Below are 21,876 nucleotides of genomic sequence, written 5' to 3' on the forward strand. Positions count from 1 at the left end.
TTTTACTATTATTATATTAATATTAAAAATATTGTTATAATTATATAATATTTTGTACGAACGTTTATTCTATTAGTATTATATGTATTATATTTTTATATAATAATTAATATTTAAAAATTAATATAGAAAAATAAATGTTACCTTTAGAATCGGAGTATAATATGGATGTGTAAATTAATGGAAGATGGAAAAAATTTAGAACACTTTTGGGTCTAGTTGGTTTAGAGTTTATAGTCCTATTTTTGTAAATAAAAAAAATTAAGTAAAGATAAATTGATAATTGAGTAAGAATGGGTATTTATTAGAACAATCTTAAATAATAATTGGGACAATATTGATAGACGGAGTGTTTATCATAATTAATGATTTGGGTTTAGATATTCAATTTTAGGTTTAACTCGGATCTTATTCATATTATTTTAATGATTAATATAATACAATTTAATTTTCATAAACTAATTTTACAATTTGCATTTATACTACAAATTTAATTGTTTGCATAATGAAAGCATAGAAAAAGTACAGGGACGGCGAGGGAAATTACGGCATCGTTTCCCATTCGTATAATTTGAGCTTCAAAAGTATATAAACGGACAACTCAAAACAACACAGCCTCAGGCCAAGCAGAGAGCGGAAGGTTCGCAGAGATGCTCCCCCGAATTTCGTGTAAGAATCGTCTATTCATTGATTCTGCTGCTTTTCCTGCAACTAATGTTTTAATTGATTGATCTTTCATCTCTTTGTGTGTACGTACGCGGAGAATATGATCTGATTTGATACGTAATGCAGATTGCTGTTCATCGTAAAATTTTGGAACTCGGAAGAATACGATCGTTTCTGATTCTAGGACACATTAATCGTGTGAATCGATTCAGCAATTCGCATCGTTTATTGAAGAATTTCTAGAAATTTTATATACGTTTCTAATCGGAATCAGGCGTTAATAGAGATTTCTTCTAATTTGTTGGATATATGTATGCATTTCTGGAATGAAGATAATCTTCAGAATAGAAATGAATCGCAATGTTTGAATTAGATAAGATTTTGCAATAGGAATTCCTGGTGCTTTAACAATTTTGTAGACGGAATTGTCGGATTTCGATGATTTAAGCATTGATTTAACGACGAGGATTTAGGATTAGAATCTCTAACTGGTCTCGTGTTCGTGCAGCGCTTAATGAACATGTCGGAATCCTAATATTGTGATACTTAGTGAAAAACTCTCCATGTAGGGGTGCTAAAATTAAACCCCACCTGAAAAATCGAATCCGTTAGACCTGAAATTTTTCAGGTTTATGTTTGCAAAAAATCGAGTCGACCCGAATTCAAAATGAAAAATATTTGTATCGTATTCGGATCATTTTTCGAGTTGAACCCCAATATATAAAAATCAAATATAAGTTTCGGGTTTTTTCATGTTTCAGGTTGACCTGAAACCAATTCAGGTCACCTTGAACCCGACCTGAAAGAATTCGTGTCGTGTTCGGGTCTAGAGTTTCAAGTCAAATTTCGGGGTTCGGGTTGACAATTTTTTTGTTTACCCCATAGCTCAACCCGACACGAATGCAACCCGAAAACACGAATTGACACCACTAAGTATATGCTAGTATCAAAATAAATAACGGTGCCGTGCCGTGATTAGGTACGGACTAGATTTTCGACATAGATAGCGAAGGATTGAATTTGCACACAATATGCTTTATAACTTTTGCGATAAAAAACTACCAAGTTACCAACCTCAACAGAAACTGAAATTAGAGAATTAATCCACAATTCACAATCACTAGACAAATATAGCTTAAACTAACGACGAAAAACTCCCTAAGACGGTGTATCACTAGAATGAACAGAGCTGTCCACGAATACCATGGACAAGATGATGGTTAGCCACAACACAATTAGGGAGAGAAAAGAGAGACTAACTTAGAAGCTCACGATCACTGACGGGTTCTCTTGTTGCTACACAACGGGCACTTGAACACATTGATGTGCTCAGCCCTTGCCGGAGTGATCTTGACACATTTTCCGTGTAGCCATCTCTCACAGAGGTCGCAGCAGATCCAGAATTCATCCGAGGCGTATTTTTCTCCGCATATTCCACACAAGGTCTCGCCATTTTCATACTCCTCGCCTTCATCCAAGACCTCGTCCTCGTTTTCCTCTTCCTCCTCCACCTGCTCCTTTGGTTGCGCCTTGGATGATTTGCTCTGAGATTCACAAAAGATGCACATTTAGTTTGTGCCGGTAGCTAACCAATTTTAGATCAAGAAGCATACACTAAAGAATCGAAATCTTTTAATTAAGAAAACAAGTATAAGGACATCCGGGACTCCTCAAAGTACCCCTAATGCCTACCCAACTCCGACAAACGAAAATGACAACTTATAATCGAGATGCAGACATATAAAATATAAGCTACAACCAGAGGCGCAAAGGTTGATTTTAAAGATTAGGATACCAAAACATGTGCAATTTTTATTCTATTTGGAAGAAAAAACCGCCAAAGATTTTAGCATAATAGTCGGAACATTACAATATGTAAAATTAACTACAAATTCACACAATCCATTCCCTCAAAAATGCACTGTGTTTAGAATGCCATTAGGGCTCACAATAAATGCTGAACTGTTTTCAAAGCTTTCATATCAAAGTTAGATCACATACTCGACTTAATTTAGACAAGCCGCAGGGAAGAACAGTACCGACTAATGCATGCTGTATGAATAATCATTATTAAAGCCTTTATCTTACCATTTCTGGTTGGACACGAGTCTATATGCGCATGCTACCGCTGAATTTGATCGAGATAATATTCTATGAATGCATTCTTGTCTAACTAGCGCTAACAATAAACCCTGAACTGTTCTAAAAGCTTTCATATCAAAGTAGACCACATACTCGACTTAACTCAGACAAGCTACGAAGAACCATTAATAAAGCCCTTATCTTACCATTTCTAGTTGGACACGTGTTTATATGCACATGCTACCACTGAATCTAATCGAGATAAATTCTATAAATGCTCCCTTGCCTAACATACTAACAGAAAAAAGGTGATTCTTTTACCTGTTTCGAGTTAGATTTGGATTTTCTTGAGTTGGATGCTTTATCCTTCCCTTGATTTTTGGCAGCTCCTGAAACAACTTCGAATATTGTTGGAAGATCATTTATACTATTGAAGAGGCGGTTCCTGCATCCGATATGCATAACAATTAAAGCATTAGAAAACAAACCAAAAGAAATCCTGTTTGATATTAATTATGTGCATTGAGATCCTAACCACATCACTGAAAATTACAGATCAAACCCTAACCGGACACGAGTGATAGGATTATACGGTTAAAAGGAAAGCTACCACTGGAAACCTAATTCGTATCCACGTGTCGTGGAGTACCAGTTTTAGAAGATGACATACAATAAAGTAGGTTACTACTTCAAGTGATGCTTTGTATACTCGAAGTTAATAGTGCAACCATGCTTATCCGAATATACAACTCAATAGATTACAACATGCCAAAAAAGTCCGAATCAACTGCACAACCTATGCGAAAAATTTGCCACATCATTTTATAACTCCATAATAATCGAAGAAATATATCAAATCGATTTCAAACAAATCGAAGAATTCTAAAATACCTGTCAGCTTTGTTGAAACCAAATCTGGCTCCGAAATAGAAGGCTACCGAGAGTAGCCATGCATCGCTGTGCACAGCAACAAGTGTCAACCAGTCCTTTTCCTGCATGCCGTCTCTGGCAAAGTTTATGCCCAGAGCAGGTTCAGGAATCTCCGGGGGAACCTCCTCCGCTGGTAGATTGACCTCCCACTCCTCATTTGGAAATCCGTAGAGACAAAGATTTTCCTTCTCTGCAAAAATTCCAGAGTATTGTTAGATACCACCATTTGAAATTCCTTGCAGAATACCAACTAAATAAGGTCACTGTATAATGATTAAGTGGATTGAGTAGAACAAAAATCAGAAAGAATTAAAGAATTAAAGGCATTAGTATGGCAACAATCAAAGAATTAAAAAATTAAAGGCATTAGTATGGCAATAATCATACTTTCTTCATAGTATGGCATTAGTAAAACTTCATAACTCAATCCTACATATCCCAATTTGAAGACTTTTAACCGACTACATTACAGAAATTCAACTTAAAGTATTAAACCTTAGAAATAAAGCTGTGAACATTTCAAAAGATTCAAAAGTACACCGCACACAAAAGCAATCATTTCAAATAGTTGAAAAACTGAATACAAAAACTCACACAAACTTATAATCCGAAACCGTAAGTTAATTAACTCGTGGATTAAATTGGATTATATTAGATATTACGGAGATAGAAAATCAAAAATTAAGAAACACAACCAGAGATTAGGGCAAGCAATTAGAATATACTTGCCTGGATCACACTGCTGGAAGAAATCTTCAACGTCTGAAATTACAAAAATAAAAATCAATCAATAAACAAACCAGAAACCACAGTTCATAAAACGAATGCAGAATAATCAGCCAGAGACAGACGGAAAACCAAACCCTAAAGCTGAAACAAAAAGCACAGAGCAACAACAAAATTCACAAAAAAACACTAAATGACATTTCCAAAGTCCAATCATACACCAAACATAGAAATTCTTTAAGAAAAAAAAAAAAAAAAAAAAAAAAAGGAGAGAAGAAAAAGTGACCTGTGGTAAGAGCTCTGATCAAGGCTTTGCGTCTGGCCTTGAAATCAATGAGAACATCTTCTACTGTTCTAGAACCTCCGCCGCGAGCGCCTCTGTCCATTTCCGGCGAGCACAACTGCCGGAGTCTATTCAAAATTGAAGTGAGAAAGAGAGCAGAGGAGACGAGAGAGACAGACAGATGGGCGCTGGTGTTTTTGTTGGTACGTATATCACACCCCTTTATTATATAGCATTTTATTTTATTAATTTTTTAAAAATTATTATTTATTCAATATAGGAGTATTTGGTAGGTATTGGTTGTATTTGTTTTGTTATGTTTATGATGAGTTATAAATAACAATAAATCTGTAAAATTAATTATACCAATAAAGTAAATTATATTAGGTAAATCCTGACAAATAAAATTAACAAAATTAAATATCGTATTATATTAGGTAAACTTCAGAAAATTAACAGGCGCGTATAATTCAGACGGGCAGAATTCTAAATCCTAACAATGTATTTCTGTGTGTGTTTTTTATGATATTTTATAAGTAGTAATAATAATCCGTAAACTATACTAATAAAGTATTAGGTAAATTTTGACCGGTAAAATTAAGAGGTGTGTCATATTAGGCAATTTCTGACAAGCAAGCATCATTTTATTATTTTTTTTGATAGTCCTAATCAAAGGCACATCATATTAGAGAAATTCCGACTGAACCGAACCCTAAACTCTAACAACGTAAAACTGGATCATATTTCTTCTTAAAGACTAGTATTTTATATAACTTTGGCAGGTATTGTTAGTTTTTTTTTTTTATTTAAAAAAATATATATTTATAATGGGGCTCTGGTGTTCTCTTCTTCTCCCTCATAGTTCTTCCTAATTTTCTAGTTTTTCAATTGTAAAATTTATGGAGAGAAACAGCAATTCTACCGATAATTTTCAATGGCGACAGCGGTATGGTAATCTTGCCCTAATTTCTTTTTAGGGTTCTGGTTTTGTTTATTTATTTATTTTCTTGATGTTTGGGAGATTTGTATCATATAGCTATTTTTTGAGAGAGATCGACAGGAATTCACCGATAGATTGGATACAGGTTCTCCGTCGCCCACCTACTTCCGACGCCGGCAATTGCCGGTTTGATTGGGATGATGGTGAAGATTGTGAGTGAGTACCATGTGCCATGAAGGAAAGAACCATTCTGTTGTCTTCAAAATAACCCCTAAATGATTTAATTTGTATTAAGAATAATTACTTTGTTATTAAATAATTCAATTTTTTTAATATTTAATTTTATTTATGTTATATTTTGGCTTTGTTCTTATATATATATTTTTTCTCATGTTTTTCATAAATATTAATACATTATATATATATATTTATTATTTTTATATTTCTCACGTAATAATAGTCGATATGCTTATATTAATGACGTTATTATTGTTGATGTGATCAAAGAAGCATACCGAATATGCTTTTAGAAAAATCCGAAAATTTTATTAAATTATTTTATTTTCCACCTCTACTGCTTAACCAACACACCAAATTTATATTGGGTTGCACCAATCTTTTTATTTTCCTTTAAATTTTAAAACATAATGTTAGTTATAAATATAAAAAGTAATAAAATAAAATATTTAAAAAATATTTTTTTTGAAGTAAGATATAAAATTATAAATTAGAATGTTATAAATAAAATTAATGAGTTAGAAATAACCTAAATAATTGTTGTAAGTATGTTGATATTGAGCATGGTACTTGAGCACATTAACATAATATAATATAAATACAACATACTAAGCTCATGACAATAGTCCATATGACAACATATTATCATTCATCTCAATTCATACCACATTTTAACATGATAGAACATAGGCAATACATGCTAATGATATACAGACACATTAACCACATATCGTATATGTCGCCTAGTGTGACTTTCTCGTCGAACCTAGTTCGCAAGGTATTAGGTTCGGCCGGGGGTTTACCCAGTGCGCACTTTCGAGTAGCGACTGCGGGTTCCCACTTCATCCAAAAATAAAAAATAAAAAATTGCTGACTAAGCTAATCAATTTAGTGTCGAATAGCTTTAGTAAGCACTACAACCAATCCCTCTTTAAGTATATAATATTTAAACCCTTAAGCTAATTGCAATAACCTGCGAACTATGCCACCATTGGCAAGTCCTAGGCATTGCTAAGGTTACCTTACGATCACCAGTCACAATATTACACCAACTCGACTACTTTTTATAGGCTTTGGTCAAAGGGTCTACCCTCTCCTTTTGTCAAAAAAGAGTAATTATATAGGCATCCGTAAGGGATAACCTAGGGATACCCTGGTGGTGTAAGGATGGACTTGTGACCGTGAAGTCATAAGTTCAAACTTCGACGCCTCCCGGTTTTGTCTGTCACACATGGTTTGTTTAATGTGACTTGCCTTGTCGAACCTAACTTGCAGGCTAATAGGTTCGACCGAGGATTTACCCGGAGCAACCAAAATCACTTGAAAATGAATACAAGCAATAATCCATCACAAACCTTGTAGAAATTTCCCTTTTAAATGCAAGAATTTTTTCGACAACCCAATTGTGCAATAGAAGTTATAAAACATCACAATATTCCACGGTCATCACAAAAGGCAACAAATTTTAAGTTTACCTGAACTTTGCGCATTTGACAGGCTAATCTAACCGGATAACATTTTGGTTGCTGCAGAGATTTACAAGAATCGAGTGATGAGTTATATTCTTGATCGCTGGAGATCACCTTGCTGCAATATCTGCAATAAAAGTTCATAGAATGAGGTAACTAGTGTCGCAAGCAAACCTAAACTTCTAAAGATTCAGCAGATTGACAAAGGGGGACCAAAAATTGATGAATATGCATAAGCAATAATAAGTAAATTAACATATGCATTCGGTTCACTCTTGAAAATGGATTTTGAATTTATATCATTCTATTCAAGCATTAGATTCGGGTATTAATATTATCATCTACAACCACTTCATTTTGGAGATTTGACGATTTTCTACCATTGACTTAGTTAGCAATGCTAACAATGCATTCCAAATTCTAATAATAATGCATTGGTGAGCGTAGTGTGGCTAGTAGAATTAACAAAAAGGGGCATAAGAAATTCAAACCTTACCTTCACTGGAAGAGTTATCCACATTTTGTGGCACAGTTTTTTTCGAAGAACTCTGGTATTGTTCTCCAATAGTGATCACCACTAACCATCCATGTGGCATTCGGCAACTCAACGAAGGCAGGAACTAGTAACAAAATCTGTGTGTATGTGAGATATTTGAAGAAAGTCAAAGCTATAAAAACAATTTTAAATGTGATGTATATAATCTAGGCTTCATATGGATCCAACTTCGAGTATCTAATAAATCCAATGTAGCTTAAACATGAATCGGACGATCACAGCAATATCCTTTATTGAATACATAGCCCCTGGATTTTCTTGAGTTGGATCATTTATCCTTCACTCGATTTTTTGCAGCTCCTGTCACAACTTCGAATATTGTTGCAAGATCATTTATACTATTGAATAGGCGGTTACTGCATCCGATATGCATAACAATAAAGAAATAAAAAACAAATCAAAAGAAATTCTGCTTGATATTAATTATGTGCATTGAGATCCTAATCATACCACTAAAAATTACACATAAGTATTTCATTTCAGGAAATAAACACAATCTAGATATCAAACCCAACCCGAACAAAAGTGATAAGATTATACGCTTAAAAGGAAAGCTACCACCAATAACCTAATTTGTATCCACGCATAATGGAATACCACGTTTAGAAGATGACATATAATAAAGTATATTGCTACTTCAGGTGATGCTTTACATTTTCGAAGCTAATAGCGCAACCATGCTTTGAAGATACGACTTAAAACATTAAAACATGCCAAAAAAGTCAGAATCAACTGCACAAACCATGCCTAAAATTCGCTCAAATCATTTTATAGCTCCATCATAATTGAAGAAAATATAGCCTCCCTTAATACTTAGCCTGATGATACGATCAAAAACAAAAATTTCTGCAATCACTAGAACCAACTGAAAATAATATAAATAATAGAATCAAAACAAGTCCAAAGATTCGGAAACACCTGTCAGTTTTTGTTGAAACCAAATCTGGCACCAAGAGTCACGGTCCTTTTCCTGCATGCTGTCTCTGGCAAAGCTTATGGGGGAGGGAGGAACAGCCTCGGCTGGTAGATTAACCTCCCACTCCTCATTTGGAAATCCATAAACACAAAAATTTTCCTTCTCTGCAAAAAATTCAGAGTATTGTTGGATACCATCATTTAAAATTCCTCGCAAATTACCAACTAAATAAGGTCACTGGAGAGAGAAACTAAAGTGAGAAGCTCGGTGGTGCAGCTTTTGATCAGCTCTCTTATCACTACACATCTTCTTGTTAGAAGGTAAAAGGATTGAATTCACACAAAAACTTATAGACCATCAACACAAAATGAAATTTGAGGATAATTCATAATTCACAATCACTTAATAATAAATTTTTTAAAAAAAAAGACACGAAAAACTCCCTAAGAGTGGGTATCGCTAGAATGCACAGAACTGTCAATGAATACCATGAACAAGATGGTTAGCCGCAACACAATTAGAGAGAGAGAGAGAGAGAGACTTAATTGAGAAGCTCGGTAGTGGTAGCTCATGATCACTGAAGGACTCTCTTGTAGCTACACATAGGACACTTGAACACCTTATGCTCAACCCTGGCCGGAGTAATCTTGACACACTGTCGTGAAACCATCTCTCACACATGTCAGAGCAGATCCATAACTTGTCTGAGGCATACTTTTCTCCACATATTCCACACAAGGTTTCACCATTCCCGTACTCCTCACCTTCATCCAATACCTCGTCCTCTTCTTCCTCCACCTGGTCCTTTGGTGGTTGCGCCATGGATGATTTGCTCTAAGCTCACAAAAGATGCACGTTTAGTTTGTGCAGATAGCTAACCAATTTTAGGCCAATAAGGATACATCAAATAATCGAAAATTTTTCAATCAAGAAAACAAGTATAAGGAGTCCAAGACTTCTTAGAATCTAAATCGGTAGTGGTAGGTCACGATCACTGACGGGTTCTCCTGTTGCTACACCTCGGGCACTTGAACACCTTGATGTGGATCGCCCTAGCCGGAGTGATCTTGACACACTTTCCGTGAAGCCATCTCTCACACATGTCAGAGCAGATCCATAATTCGTATGAGGCATACTTTTCTCCGCATATTCCACACAAGGTATCGCCATTCTCATACTCTTCATCTGCATCGAATACCTCATCCTCTTTTTCTCCATCTGGTCCTTTGGTGGTTGTGCCTTGGATGGTTTGCTCTAATATTCACAAAAGATGCACGTTTAATTTGTGCAGGAAGCTAACCAATTTTATACCAAGAAGCATACACAAAAGAATCGAAAATCTTTCAATCAAGAAAACAAGTATAAGGACATCTGAGACTCCTTAGAGTACTCCTACTGCCTACCCAACTCCAACAAACAAAAATGACCACCTACAACTTACATGTGAAATTGCAAGCAAGTTGTAGAATCGAGATGCAAACTATAATATATAAGCTACAACCAGAGGCAAGCAACAATGTTTAAAAGAAAACCTACAAGAAATGAAGTACTAGAAATAAGGTCAAAGGTTGATTCTAAGGATTATGATACCCAAACATGTGCAATTTTTATTTTATTTGAAAGTTGTTAACTGTATTGGAATATGTAGCATAGTTATGATAGGCGTATGGGGAAGTATAGCGTACTTGTTGTCCTAGGAAATATAGAATGTCCTAGAAACTTCTAGAGTATTGAATAGAATCTCTAGACATTCTTCCTTTGATGTATATATATATATATCTGTGATCTGCACAGTTAAATAATAAGAGAGAAAATACAAATTTACAAAAGCAAAGACCACCAAAGATTTTAGCATAATAATCGGCTCATTACAATTTACACATGCCCCAGAAACTGGTATATTGATTCATGGTATGCAACTACAGAACTACAAATTCCCGCAATCCATTCCTCAAGAATGCCATTCGATTAGAACACCATTACTTGGGGGTATTGGTTGAGTGGATGGAGTGATTTATGTGCGCGCACACACAAGCGTCGAGACAATAAATAATTATAATAGAGAGCTGATCTGAAGAAACAACTCAAAACATTAAAACGTGTCAAAAAAACCCGAATCAACTGCATAACCTATGCTTAAAGTTCGGTCACATCATTATATAACTCCATAATAATTGAAAAAATATATATCCTCCCTTAATAGTTAGCCTGATGATATAATCAAAAACAAAAATTTAGCACTCACTAGAACCAACAGAAAAATAAATAAAAATAATAAAAGTAGTTTCAAATAAGTCCAAAGATTCCGAAATAAGTCTGGCTCCAAAATAAATGGCCACAGAGAGTAGCCATGCATCACTATGCCCGGAAACAAGGGTCAACCAATCCTTTTCTTGCATGCCGTCTCCAGAAAAGTTTATGCCAGAGCAGGTTCCGGAATCTCAAGAGGAACCTCCTCGGTTCGGAAAATTAACTTCCCACACCTCATTTGGAAATCCATAAAGGTAAAGATTTTCTTTCTCTACAAAAGTTTCAAAGTAATGTTCCCATCATTTGAAAGGATAATGCCCTAAAAATTCCTCTAAACTACCAACTAAATAAGGTCACCGGAGAATGATTAAGTGGATTGAATCAAACAAAAATCAGAAAGAATAGAGGAATCAATCAGCTCATGGTACATACGAATAACAATCATAATTTTTTCATAGTATAGCCCTAGTAAAACCTCATAGCTCAATCCCACAAATCCCAATTTGAAGACTTTTAACTTACTAGAGACTACGGAACAGAAAATCACTTAAATTATTAAACCTTCAAACATGAAGCTGAACAATTCAAAAAGAAGTTCAGCCTTATACCACACACAAAAACAATAATTTCAAATAGTTGAAAAACACCAAAATTAAGCAGAAATTTGTAATCGGAAACCATCAAGTGGATTAACTCACACTCGCCGACAATATATCAGAAATTTACAGAGATAGAATAAAACTAAGAACATAACCCTAGAGTAGGGCAAACAATCAATATATACTTACCTAGATCACAAGGTTGAAAAAAAATCTTCATCATCTGAAAATTACAAAAATAAAAACAAATAAATAAATAAACCAGAAAGCAAAGTTAGTAAAACTAATGCAGCCGAATGCACCAAAGATGAACAAACCAAACCTAAAGTTGAAACAAATAGCACCGAGCAACGACAAATTCACAAAAAAAAAAACACCACATAATATAATATGTCGAGAATCTAATCATCACCAAATATATAAATACTTGAAAAATAAAAATAAAAAATAAAAAACTAGCAGAAAAGTGACCGGTGGTAAGAGCTCTGATCAAGGTGTTGCACCTGGCCTTGAAATCAATGAGAACATCTTCGACGGTTCTACAGAACCGCCGCAAGCGCCTCTGTCCATGACCGGCAACTACAACCACACCTAACCCATTTTCCTATATCACGGTCCTTTCATAATTTCAAAGCTAATAGTGCGATCATGCTTATCTGAATATACAATTCAAAACATCAAAACATGCCAAAAAAGCCCGAAAGTACTGCACAACCTATGCCTAAAATTCTCACATGTCATTTTATAACTACAATTAGTTGAAGAAAATATATCCTCCCTTAATACTTAGCAATGATATTTAACAAAAATCTCTACAATCACTGGAACCAACAAAAAATAAATATAAATAATAGAATCAATTTTATGTAAGGCCAAAGATTCTGAAACACTTTTCAGCTTTATTGAAACCAAATCTAGCACCAAAAATTAAATACCAGAGAGTAGCCATGCATAACTGTGCACAGCAACAAGAGTCAACCAATCCTTTTTTTCTTTGCCGTCTCTAAGCAAAGTTTATGCCCAGAGTAGATTCCGAAATCTCAGGAGCTCCTCGCCTGGTAAATTAACTTCTCAAACCTCATTTGAAAATTCATAAAGGCAAAGATTTTCCTTCTCTGCAAAAAATTGCTCGCAGAATATACCAACTAAATAAGGTCACCGGAAAATGATTAAATGGATTGGATCTAAAAAAATACAGAAAAATTAAAGGTGAGGAACAGAGGCATTAAGTAGTGGTAAGCATGGCACATCCGAATAACAACCATAATTTTTTCATAATATGGCATTAGTAAAACCTCATAATTCAATCCCACAGATCCCAAGATCCCAATTTGAAGACTTCTAACCGACTACAGAGCAGAAAATCAAATTAAAATATTAAACCTTCAACATGAAACTGTGAACAATTCTAACAATTACAAAAGTATACAGCACACAAAAATAATCATTTCAAATAGTTGAAAAAATTGAATGCAAAAACTCAGCAAAATTTCTAATCCGAAACCATAAAGTTAATTAACTAGTGGATTAACTCACACCTGCCGACGGTAAATTAGAAATTTACGGAGATAGAAAATAAAAAATTAAGAAACATAACCAGAGATTAGGGCAAGCACTTAGAATATACTTGCCTGGATCACACTGCTGGAAAAAATGTTCGACGTCTGAAATTACAAAAATATAAATTAATAAACCAGAAAACACCGTTTATAAAACAAATGCAGAAGAATGCGCCAGAGACGAACAAACCGACCCTAAACCTGAAACAAAAAGCACCGAGCAACAAAAAGAACACCGCGTGACATGTCCACAATCCAATTATACACCAAATATAGAAATACTAAAAAAAAAAAAATAGAGCAGAAAATTGACCCGTGGTAAGAGCTCTGATCAAGGCATTGCGCCTGGCTTGAAATCAATGAGAACATCTTCGACAGTTCTAGAACCGCCGATAGCGCCTCCCTCCTTTCCGGCAAAGCACAACCGCACCGGAGACACAGTGGTTTTCAAGTGAGAAAGGGAGGAGACGAGAGCAGACAGATAGGCACAGCCGCACGGGTGTGTTTGTTCTATGCATATCACTGTCTTTTCATATTTCTAACATTTTTATTTCATCGACCCAAATTATTTTTTAACTTAAATTTTTTAATATTAATATTATATTGAATTTTAATAAAAAAAATATATAAATATTTTACAATTATATACTTAAAAAAGTATTTATTATGTTAAGTAGATCAATTACTAAATGCTTAAGGGAGGATGAAGTATTAGTTAGTAAAATTTATAAAAGAATTTGCTATTTTTACTTTTTTTTTTATTATATGTATAATAATATATTTATAATTTAATAATCATATACTATACCAAAATATACTTAGCTAAATTACAAACATATACATGTATAATTATTTTTTATATATAAAATCAAATAGTAAAAATATCAAAATTTTTTGCATAATTTCTACTAACTAATAAAATACTATTATTTTGTAGTGATAGCACCAAAGTAAAATTCATTGATTTTATATTTCTTGGTCTAAATTTTTTAATTAAACTTTTATTTAACCTGTCTTATTATGTGTGTTAAATTTTACTTTATTTTAAAAAAATTTAAATCAATGATAAAAGTCCTAAACAAATAAAATGGAGGAAAATGAAGAGGGCTTATGTTATAATTACATTCAATATATTTTTTAATTAAATATTTAACATAACAAACAAATTATATTATTAAATATTTTTGTTATTTTAAAATAGTCTAAATTTTATTAAATAAATTTTTAATTATATTTTTTATTTAATATATTTATTTGATTGTGATTTTAAATTAACTGTTAATTTAAATTTTTATTTAAATAGTATTTTGATATAATATTTTATTGGAAATAATATTTTTATTTAAAATATGTAAATAAACCATTTTAATTTAAAATTGTAAAAAGACAAATGTTAAATTTTATTTTAGGTTTAAACATGGGTAATCAAGAGCTTTGTCGTATCAAATAAATTCTAACCCATAAAATCAAGATCGTAGCCAAATTCTGACGGACAAAATCTTAAATCCTACTGTTTAGGAATGGACTTGTTTTATATATATATCAAATATAATATTATTTGATATGATTTGAAAGGTAAGTTTATTTTCCCATTTTTAATATTATTTGATATGATTTGAAAGGTAAGTTTATTTTTCTATTTTTAATATTATTTGACATGATTTGAAAAGTATGTTTTGTATTTATATTTTGTATTTTTTATCATTTTATGCTATACGGTAAATTGCAATAATAGTTTATAAACTACTGAGAAAATAAATTATATTGGATAAACTACATCAATATGGATATGTAATTATATTTGAAACCATTGGGAGTCCTTTTTTTTTTTTAATCCGTACACGCATCGACTTGAGATCGAACCTAAATGAATAAACTATCACAATGAAATATCAACCACGCCAACCAAGTAAGCTACCATTGGAAGTCCCGGGCATTGGTAAGGTTACCTTAAGATTGCCCGTCATCATACTACACCAACTCGACTACTTTTTACAGGTTTTAGTCCAAGGGTCTACCCCGCTTTTGTCAAAAAAGAGTAATTATGTAGGCAACCAAAATCCCTTGAAAAGGTATATATAAGCAATCCATCAGAATCCTCTATCTCCCTTATAAATACCAGATTTTTTTCGACAACTCAATTATGCAATCGAAGTTATAAAACATTACAATATTCCAAGGTCATCACCAAAAGGCAACAAATTTTTAGATTACCTGAACTCTGCGCATTTGACCGGCTAATCTAACCGGATGACATTTTGGTTGCTGCAAAGATTTACAACAATCGAATGATGAGTTATATTCTTGATCCCTGGAGATCACCTTGCTGCAATATCTGCAACAAAAGTTTAGAGAATGAGGTAACTAGTGTTGCAAGGAAACCTAAACTTCTAAAGATTCAACCGATTGGCGGAAAAGGGGAGAAAAACATTGCTGAATATGCATAAGCAATGATAAGTTAAGGAACATATGCATTTGGCTCATTCTTGAAAATACATTTTGATTTTATCATTCTAGTCAAGCAACCCTTCATTTTGGAGATTTGACGATTTTCTACCATTGAATTAGTTAGCAATGCTAACAATGCATTCCAAATTCCAATAATAATGCATTGGTGAGCGTAGTGTGGCAAGTAGAATTAACAAAAAGGGGCATAAGAAATTCGAACCTTACCCTCTCTGGAAGAGTTATCCACATTTTCTGGCACAGTTTTTTCGAAAAACTCTTGTATTGTTCTCCAATAGCGATCACCACTAACCATCCATGTATCCATATGCATGCCTGTGGGGAATTGGACGAATGTGCACTGCTGGTTGTGTGCAGCTGCTTTAGCGTATAACATCTCCATATGCAAAGGTGGTACCATTTCATCTCGTAATCCTGATAGAAAAAGGATTGGCTGTTTGATCTGCAGATTCAAGTATTAAACATCAATTACATGTGATATATGAAACTCACAGAAGGCAGGTACTAGTAACAAAATCTGTGTATGTGAGATATTTGAAGAAAGTCAAAGCTATAAAAACAATTCTAATGTGATGTATATAATCTAGGCTTCATACGGATCCAGGAGTTGTGTTATTTTATCACCCGAAAGTGGTAGGTCAACTTCGAGTTAGATATAAATCCAATGTAGCTTAAACATGAATCGGACGATCACAACAATATCCTTATTGCAACACAGCCCCTGGACATTAATATGTATATCTACATTTATATCTGAATATCAACTACTTTCCACATCAAAAATCATTACACTTGCCCATTTATGGATACATATATTTTTCTAAATATAATCTATTTCTTATATGAAAAAGATGATAGTTCAATTTATAGGGTGTGTTTGTTTGGGGGATTGGATTTTTAATCCACTATTCATCCCATTCTTTCCCCCCAAAAACATCAAATCAAACACCTATTTTTCATTTTTTATACTATACTAAAAATCAATTTGACATTCAAAACATCACATCAACCCCTATTTATATCACACAACTATTCAAATTCAAAATTTTTACTATTCAAATCCCAACTCAAAATCCAAAACCCCAAACAAACACAGTGTACACTTTAAAACTCACAAACTAATATTGGCCAGCACTACAACGGAAATACACACAAACACACACACACATATATATATATATATTTGATCAAAGGTTTATATTGCAACATTGCAATCTTCAATAACTATACCTACCAAGTACTCAAAAATAAATTTGGTAGCATGTAAGAAAGGCCGAATACAACACTGACATCTTCAAACCATTATATCTCCTATTCAAATCTCATGTGTCGCGGTATCAGTCTACTATGGTATTGGATACCACACCCTCATATCTTATCAAGATTATCAAATCAGTCATAAGGAAGCAGCTGGTTGCCTGGTTTATATTTAACACAATTTGAATATCAACAGCCTAATTGATAAGTATATAAAACTGGTTGGTAATATGAATTTTGTCAAGAAGCACAACAAAAGCATCCAATTAAATGTAGCCTCACCTCACCAACAACATCAATGGTATTCCATGGAGAACGAACCAGAAAATTTAGAATCCGGGGACCCTTTACATTGCATCTTCCAATAAACCACTTCAAAAATGGTAACAGAACACCAGCCATGTCCAGTATGGATGTGAAAGTGTTTTCCAATATTAATGCAGGCACCTACAGATAATAATGACAAAGAAAGCAATTCCCTATGAGTGACATTTTGTCATACTTCAGTTAACTACTGGTAAAGCAGGAACAAATGGCAACAGTTCAAATAGGTTTTCCTTCTGGGAAAACATGAGTACATGGAATCATCTCAAAGTCAGTATAAGATTTTAGGGAGAATAAATAAAGTGAAGATAAACAAATTATTTGTGGGGATGGATGAAATATGAAATGAACAATAGAGCAAGCATTTACCCACTAGAAAATTTTCGGATACATAATAAGTAAGAAAAAGAAAATAGTTCTTAGTTTTTGGTTGAAGATAAGGGTATACTAAGAGAAGATTCACTTGTATTTGAGAGGCAACTCAGATAGATATATATGTTGATTATGTCCTCCAATCAGGAGAGATCTCTATGGCATGTAATGGAAATTGATCATTGGCAGGAACTTACAGCAGAGAAAATGGTTCATAGCTAGTGTAGAAATTCTAAGTTACCAACTAGGGAAATAAGCAATATAGACATGCCATGTTTTCTGAATTTGTAGGCATACACAGGTTTTTAATCTAACACATCCATAGTGTTATCACCTTGTCTGGGTTATCCCGTGTAAGAACAGCTCCAACAGCTCCCCCAAGTGATCTTCCAAAGACCACAATTCTGGAAGTGTCAATGTCGGTCCTCTGAACTAGATGGTCTAGTGCCGCCTAAAAAAAAAACATGGGTGTTGGTTAACTGGATACCCGGAGTTTTGTGCAACAGACATAAATTCCTCAAATAACCATTCTTTACTTTATAGAGAAGCAAGACAACTGAGTCATTGAATGAAGGAAAAGAAAGGTTAGGAAATACATGGTAGGTAGAAGGCAAACCTGTGCATCCCTTATGATACCATGTTGAGAAGGAAATCCATCACTAGCTCCGTAACTGAGAACCCACAGCAGATAAATGGAATGATTCGGTTAGATATGCAGCACAGAAATCATATTCACCAATAGAACATAAAGAGAGAAGAATGGTGTGATTAATAACAGCAATCAAAGATAAGGAGTGGAAGAAAGAGAATTTGATACGATATGACAGCATCTGTACTTAACCAATCAAGGAGATCAAGAAGAATCTACTTTGATATGAAATTGAAGGAAACTGGAAGACATTGTTAAGACTTAAGAGGCAATAAATGGGCGTCCATTACATACCCTCGGTAGGAAAGCATAAATATATTGCAGTTTAGTTTCTGTAACATTATCCGAACCATTTCAAGACGATGAGCAATATCTGTAGTTGGCTTGTCAAGGCCCAAATGTTGAAACAGTTCAAGATCAATTAACTCAAAATGTGGTAAGCAACTTATACGGTTATACCATAGTGATAAGCATTAGTACAAAATTGCCATTGTCAAACTATAGATCAACAGTAGGATACTTCCTGCATTTTCCTGGAAAAAGAGAATAGTTGGGCCTGCAAAATATATAAAAGAACATGTCTTATCACTAGTGTCTTAAGCAGGTATATATAGTTCATTAAAAGAAAGTCAACAGAAGAAAAACAATGAGCAGGATAAAATAGAATAATAGAAAACAACAGGCAACATCTGCAATTTTGCCTCAGATATCCAACTTTTCAATACTAGCTCAGCATGAAATAGCAATAGTATCATTGAGGGGTTTTATACTCACCAAAATCACCATATGTTTTATGTTCTAGTTCAGTTCTTGTAATCAAGTAATCATATATGACTTTCGCTACGACCCAGCTCCTCTCATCACGCATTGCATTTCACATATAATTTCAAGACACAATTTCAGAACTGATTTACCCGATCAATTAAAAAAAATGCTCATTAACATTCTACCATATATATATATAAATATATATAAGCCCCATGATCTCTAAGGGTGTGTTCGTTTATGGGATTTTCCCAAAAATCTACTATTCATCAAATATTTTCTCCGCATAAACATCAAATCAAATACCTATTTTCCATTTTTTATATTATACTAAAAATCAATTTTACATTCAAAACATTGCATCAACATCTATTTATAACACATCATCAGCATCTATTTATATCACATCATATAACTATTCCAATTCAAATCTTTTAATATTCAAATCCAAACCCCCAAACAATAAAGCAATAAAGCAAGAATCATCACAACTCTTAACAATTAGATAACTCAATCCTGCCCTGAAACGCCAATAAGCATAAAAATTACCATAAAAATGGTGAATATGTAATCCAAATCTAAATCAAAACAACCATTAATTTTTTACACCCAACACATAATCTTTAGAACCCTGCAAGAAGAAAGCTCTCTGGTTCAAAATCTCACACATCATATTCATAAAACAACGGCCTTATAATACATCATCAAATTAATTAGCATTTCATTCCATTACCTATCACACACAATACGCAACAGTCTTAACTCCACAAGAACACACTACAGCCAACTAAACAAACTTTGAACAAATCCCTAGTCATAAGTGAAGTCGTCATAAGTGAAGTCGCCAATTAAAACCCTAAATGTAAACGAATTATCAGAAAACATCCAGTCTCTCATCAATAAGGCATTTATATAAGCTCAATAGAAAGCGAAAAAGGGAATAAGGAAAAACCTCTACAATCCGGAAACTGCTTTATAAACCAGGCATGGAGGCGGACGCCGTCGGAGGAAGTGAGCCAGACATCCTCGTAGAAGAGGCGGAGGCGAGCAGGAGTAATCGGATACGATTTGGTGAGGCCAGGCAAGACTGGAACGTAGACTAACTTCTCCTGAAAGGCGACGAGCAATGCGACTCCGGCGACCACTATTCCGCCGACGCCGTAGGCCAACGCGGTCACGTACGACACCATGAGTACAGTGACGGATTCACTTCCCTCCTGGATCGATCCTTCTACTTTCTTCACTGGGTATAATTAAAAAAGCCTCTGTAGATTCGTCGAAGCATGTGGGATTCTCGTGAGCAACAGATCGAGGAGGAATTGAATCCAATTAGGTAGCTCCGAACGAACTTGGTGTTGGTGGGAGTGAGGGACGACGATTCCCGTCCCGGCCCCGTTCTTCTTTCTTTTCTTCCTCCAAATCGAAAGCCTGCCCAGACCAGACGACGCCGTTTCGTGTTAAACCTCTTTGCTGTTCGTTTTGATATTGTTTTCTCCTTTTTTAAAATTTTTTTTATTGACGTCATTATTTGTTCATTTATAAATGATTTGATTTGAATTTTTAAATTTAGATATTATTTTTGTTTTATATTATTACGTTTTTTTTTTAAAATATATAATACTTATACATATATAAATTGAATAATTTTTTTTTTTTTTATTTAAAATTAAAACAAACACACCAGTTTGGGTGGGTTCTTTTGGATCTCGTTAGATCCCTGTTAAATCTGAATTTATGGGTCGGCTCGGTCCATCCAAAGTTTAGACGTGTTAAAACATTAGACCTAAAAAGCCCGAACAGAAATATCTATTTTTTGTTTTTAAAAAACTTAGGACTAAGCCCATTTTAAGAATGTCAAATGGGCGGGTTAACCCGGATTCGCTCTTAATAGATGGGTTCGGGTCTCAAACAAACATAGTTTGGCATGAATTGTAAATTTTAAATTTTAAATCCGATCGGGGCGGAGCAGATTACGGGTTTTATTAAAAATTTGTATTACTCCGATTCGGACCCGGACCCGAATTCGAACGATAATTATTATAATTAATATATATATATATATGATATAAATTATATTATATATTTATGTAAAAAATTTGAATGTAAAAAAAAAATCACAATTCCTAAATAAAATTTGTATTGATGTTTGTTTCTTCCTCAATTTTCTTCACAATCGAGACAATTGTCGTCGTTTTGTCTGCCGCTGACCGATATCACTGAAGATCGTTGTCAACATTTGATTGTTTTATTTTTTAAACTGAAATTTTGACTTGCCATCAATCACAACCAATATTTGATTATTCTTCTTTTCTAAACTAATATATTTTTGTGCTTTAACATTTTTTTTTAGTATTAAATTATAAAATAAATTATATTTGAATTTTTCCTTTAAAATTCAAAATTTTCGGATTGGCCACAAACATGGAGGATTTGATGAGGAGCGGGTCTGAGAGCCTAATATTTTTTTAGTCGGACGAGCCTCGGGTCTTACATAACCCATCCCGTTTACATTCCTAAGCCTCTATTCCGCGATTGCAAAGCTCACCTCACACCGGTTCATGCTTTGCGGGACTATAAAGATATGTATATATATATATATATTTTGTCTCAATTGAAAACATATTTTTTTACTTATTTTGTGTGTCAAACTCAAAAGTATTTATTTTTTAGTATAATAAAAATAATCACGCATCAAGAAAAGTAGATAAAAATATAAATTTTTTATTTCAAAGTAAAAAAAAAAATGATATTCTTTTATTAAAAAAATAAAATGAAAATATTTTTTGTGACAATAAAAATATAAAAGTAAACATAAATTTAAATAATTGAA

General features: G+C 33.6%; 2 protein-coding genes and 2 long non-coding RNA genes across 7 annotated transcripts; 2 read left to right on the plus strand and 2 right to left on the minus strand.

Annotated features, from left to right (window-relative positions):
• The first annotated feature begins 537 nt into the window (after nt 1-537).
• LOC127263551 (uncharacterized) lies at nt 538-951 on the plus strand. Its single transcript, XR_007841504.1, has 2 exons — nt 538-669; nt 793-951. It is a non-coding gene; the product is annotated as an uncharacterized LOC127263551 (long non-coding RNA).
• Nucleotides 952-1,732: 781 nt separating this feature from the next.
• Nucleotides 1,733-4,886, minus strand: LOC127263550 (PHD finger protein ALFIN-LIKE 4-like). Its single transcript, XM_051292644.1, has 5 exons — nt 4,691-4,886; nt 4,408-4,440; nt 3,640-3,868; nt 3,070-3,193; nt 1,733-2,210 (listed from the first exon to the last, which is right to left on the minus strand). The coding sequence occupies exons 1-5, from the start codon at nt 4,788-4,790 to the stop codon at nt 1,941-1,943; spliced, it is 756 nt and encodes a 251-aa protein (XP_051148601.1). The 5' UTR covers nt 4,791-4,886; the 3' UTR covers nt 1,733-1,940.
• A 597-nt stretch (nt 4,887-5,483) lies between these two features.
• On the plus strand, nt 5,484-7,705 carry LOC127263552 (uncharacterized). Its single transcript, XR_007841505.1, has 3 exons — nt 5,484-5,633; nt 5,773-5,843; nt 7,397-7,705. It is a non-coding gene; the product is annotated as an uncharacterized LOC127263552 (long non-coding RNA).
• On the minus strand, nt 7,215-20,517 carry LOC127263549 (alpha/beta hydrolase domain-containing protein WAV2). Of its 4 annotated transcripts, none has more exons than XM_051292641.1 (8): nt 19,999-20,517; nt 18,802-18,837; nt 18,576-18,654; nt 18,249-18,303; nt 17,967-18,083; nt 17,219-17,383; nt 15,882-16,121; nt 7,215-7,460 (listed from the first exon to the last, which is right to left on the minus strand). In XM_051292641.1, the coding sequence occupies exons 1-8, from the start codon at nt 20,234-20,236 to the stop codon at nt 7,422-7,424; spliced, it is 969 nt and encodes a 322-aa protein (XP_051148598.1). In that variant the 5' UTR covers nt 20,237-20,517; the 3' UTR covers nt 7,215-7,421. The 4 variants fall into 4 exon arrangements, with proteins under 4 accessions (XP_051148598.1, XP_051148600.1, XP_051148597.1 ...); XM_051292643.1 differs by having other exon boundaries at nt 15,887-16,121; nt 19,999-20,516; XM_051292640.1 differs by lacking the exon at nt 7,215-7,460 and adding an exon at nt 15,256-15,548 and having other exon boundaries at nt 19,999-20,516.
• Between the last annotated feature and the right edge of the window lie 1,359 nt (nt 20,518-21,876).

This window comes from Andrographis paniculata, unplaced genomic scaffold (assembly GCF_009805555.1).
Source record: "Andrographis paniculata isolate CXL003 unplaced genomic scaffold, ASM980555v1 Contig69END, whole genome shotgun sequence".
Taxonomy (NCBI): domain Eukaryota; kingdom Viridiplantae; phylum Streptophyta; class Magnoliopsida; order Lamiales; family Acanthaceae; genus Andrographis; species Andrographis paniculata.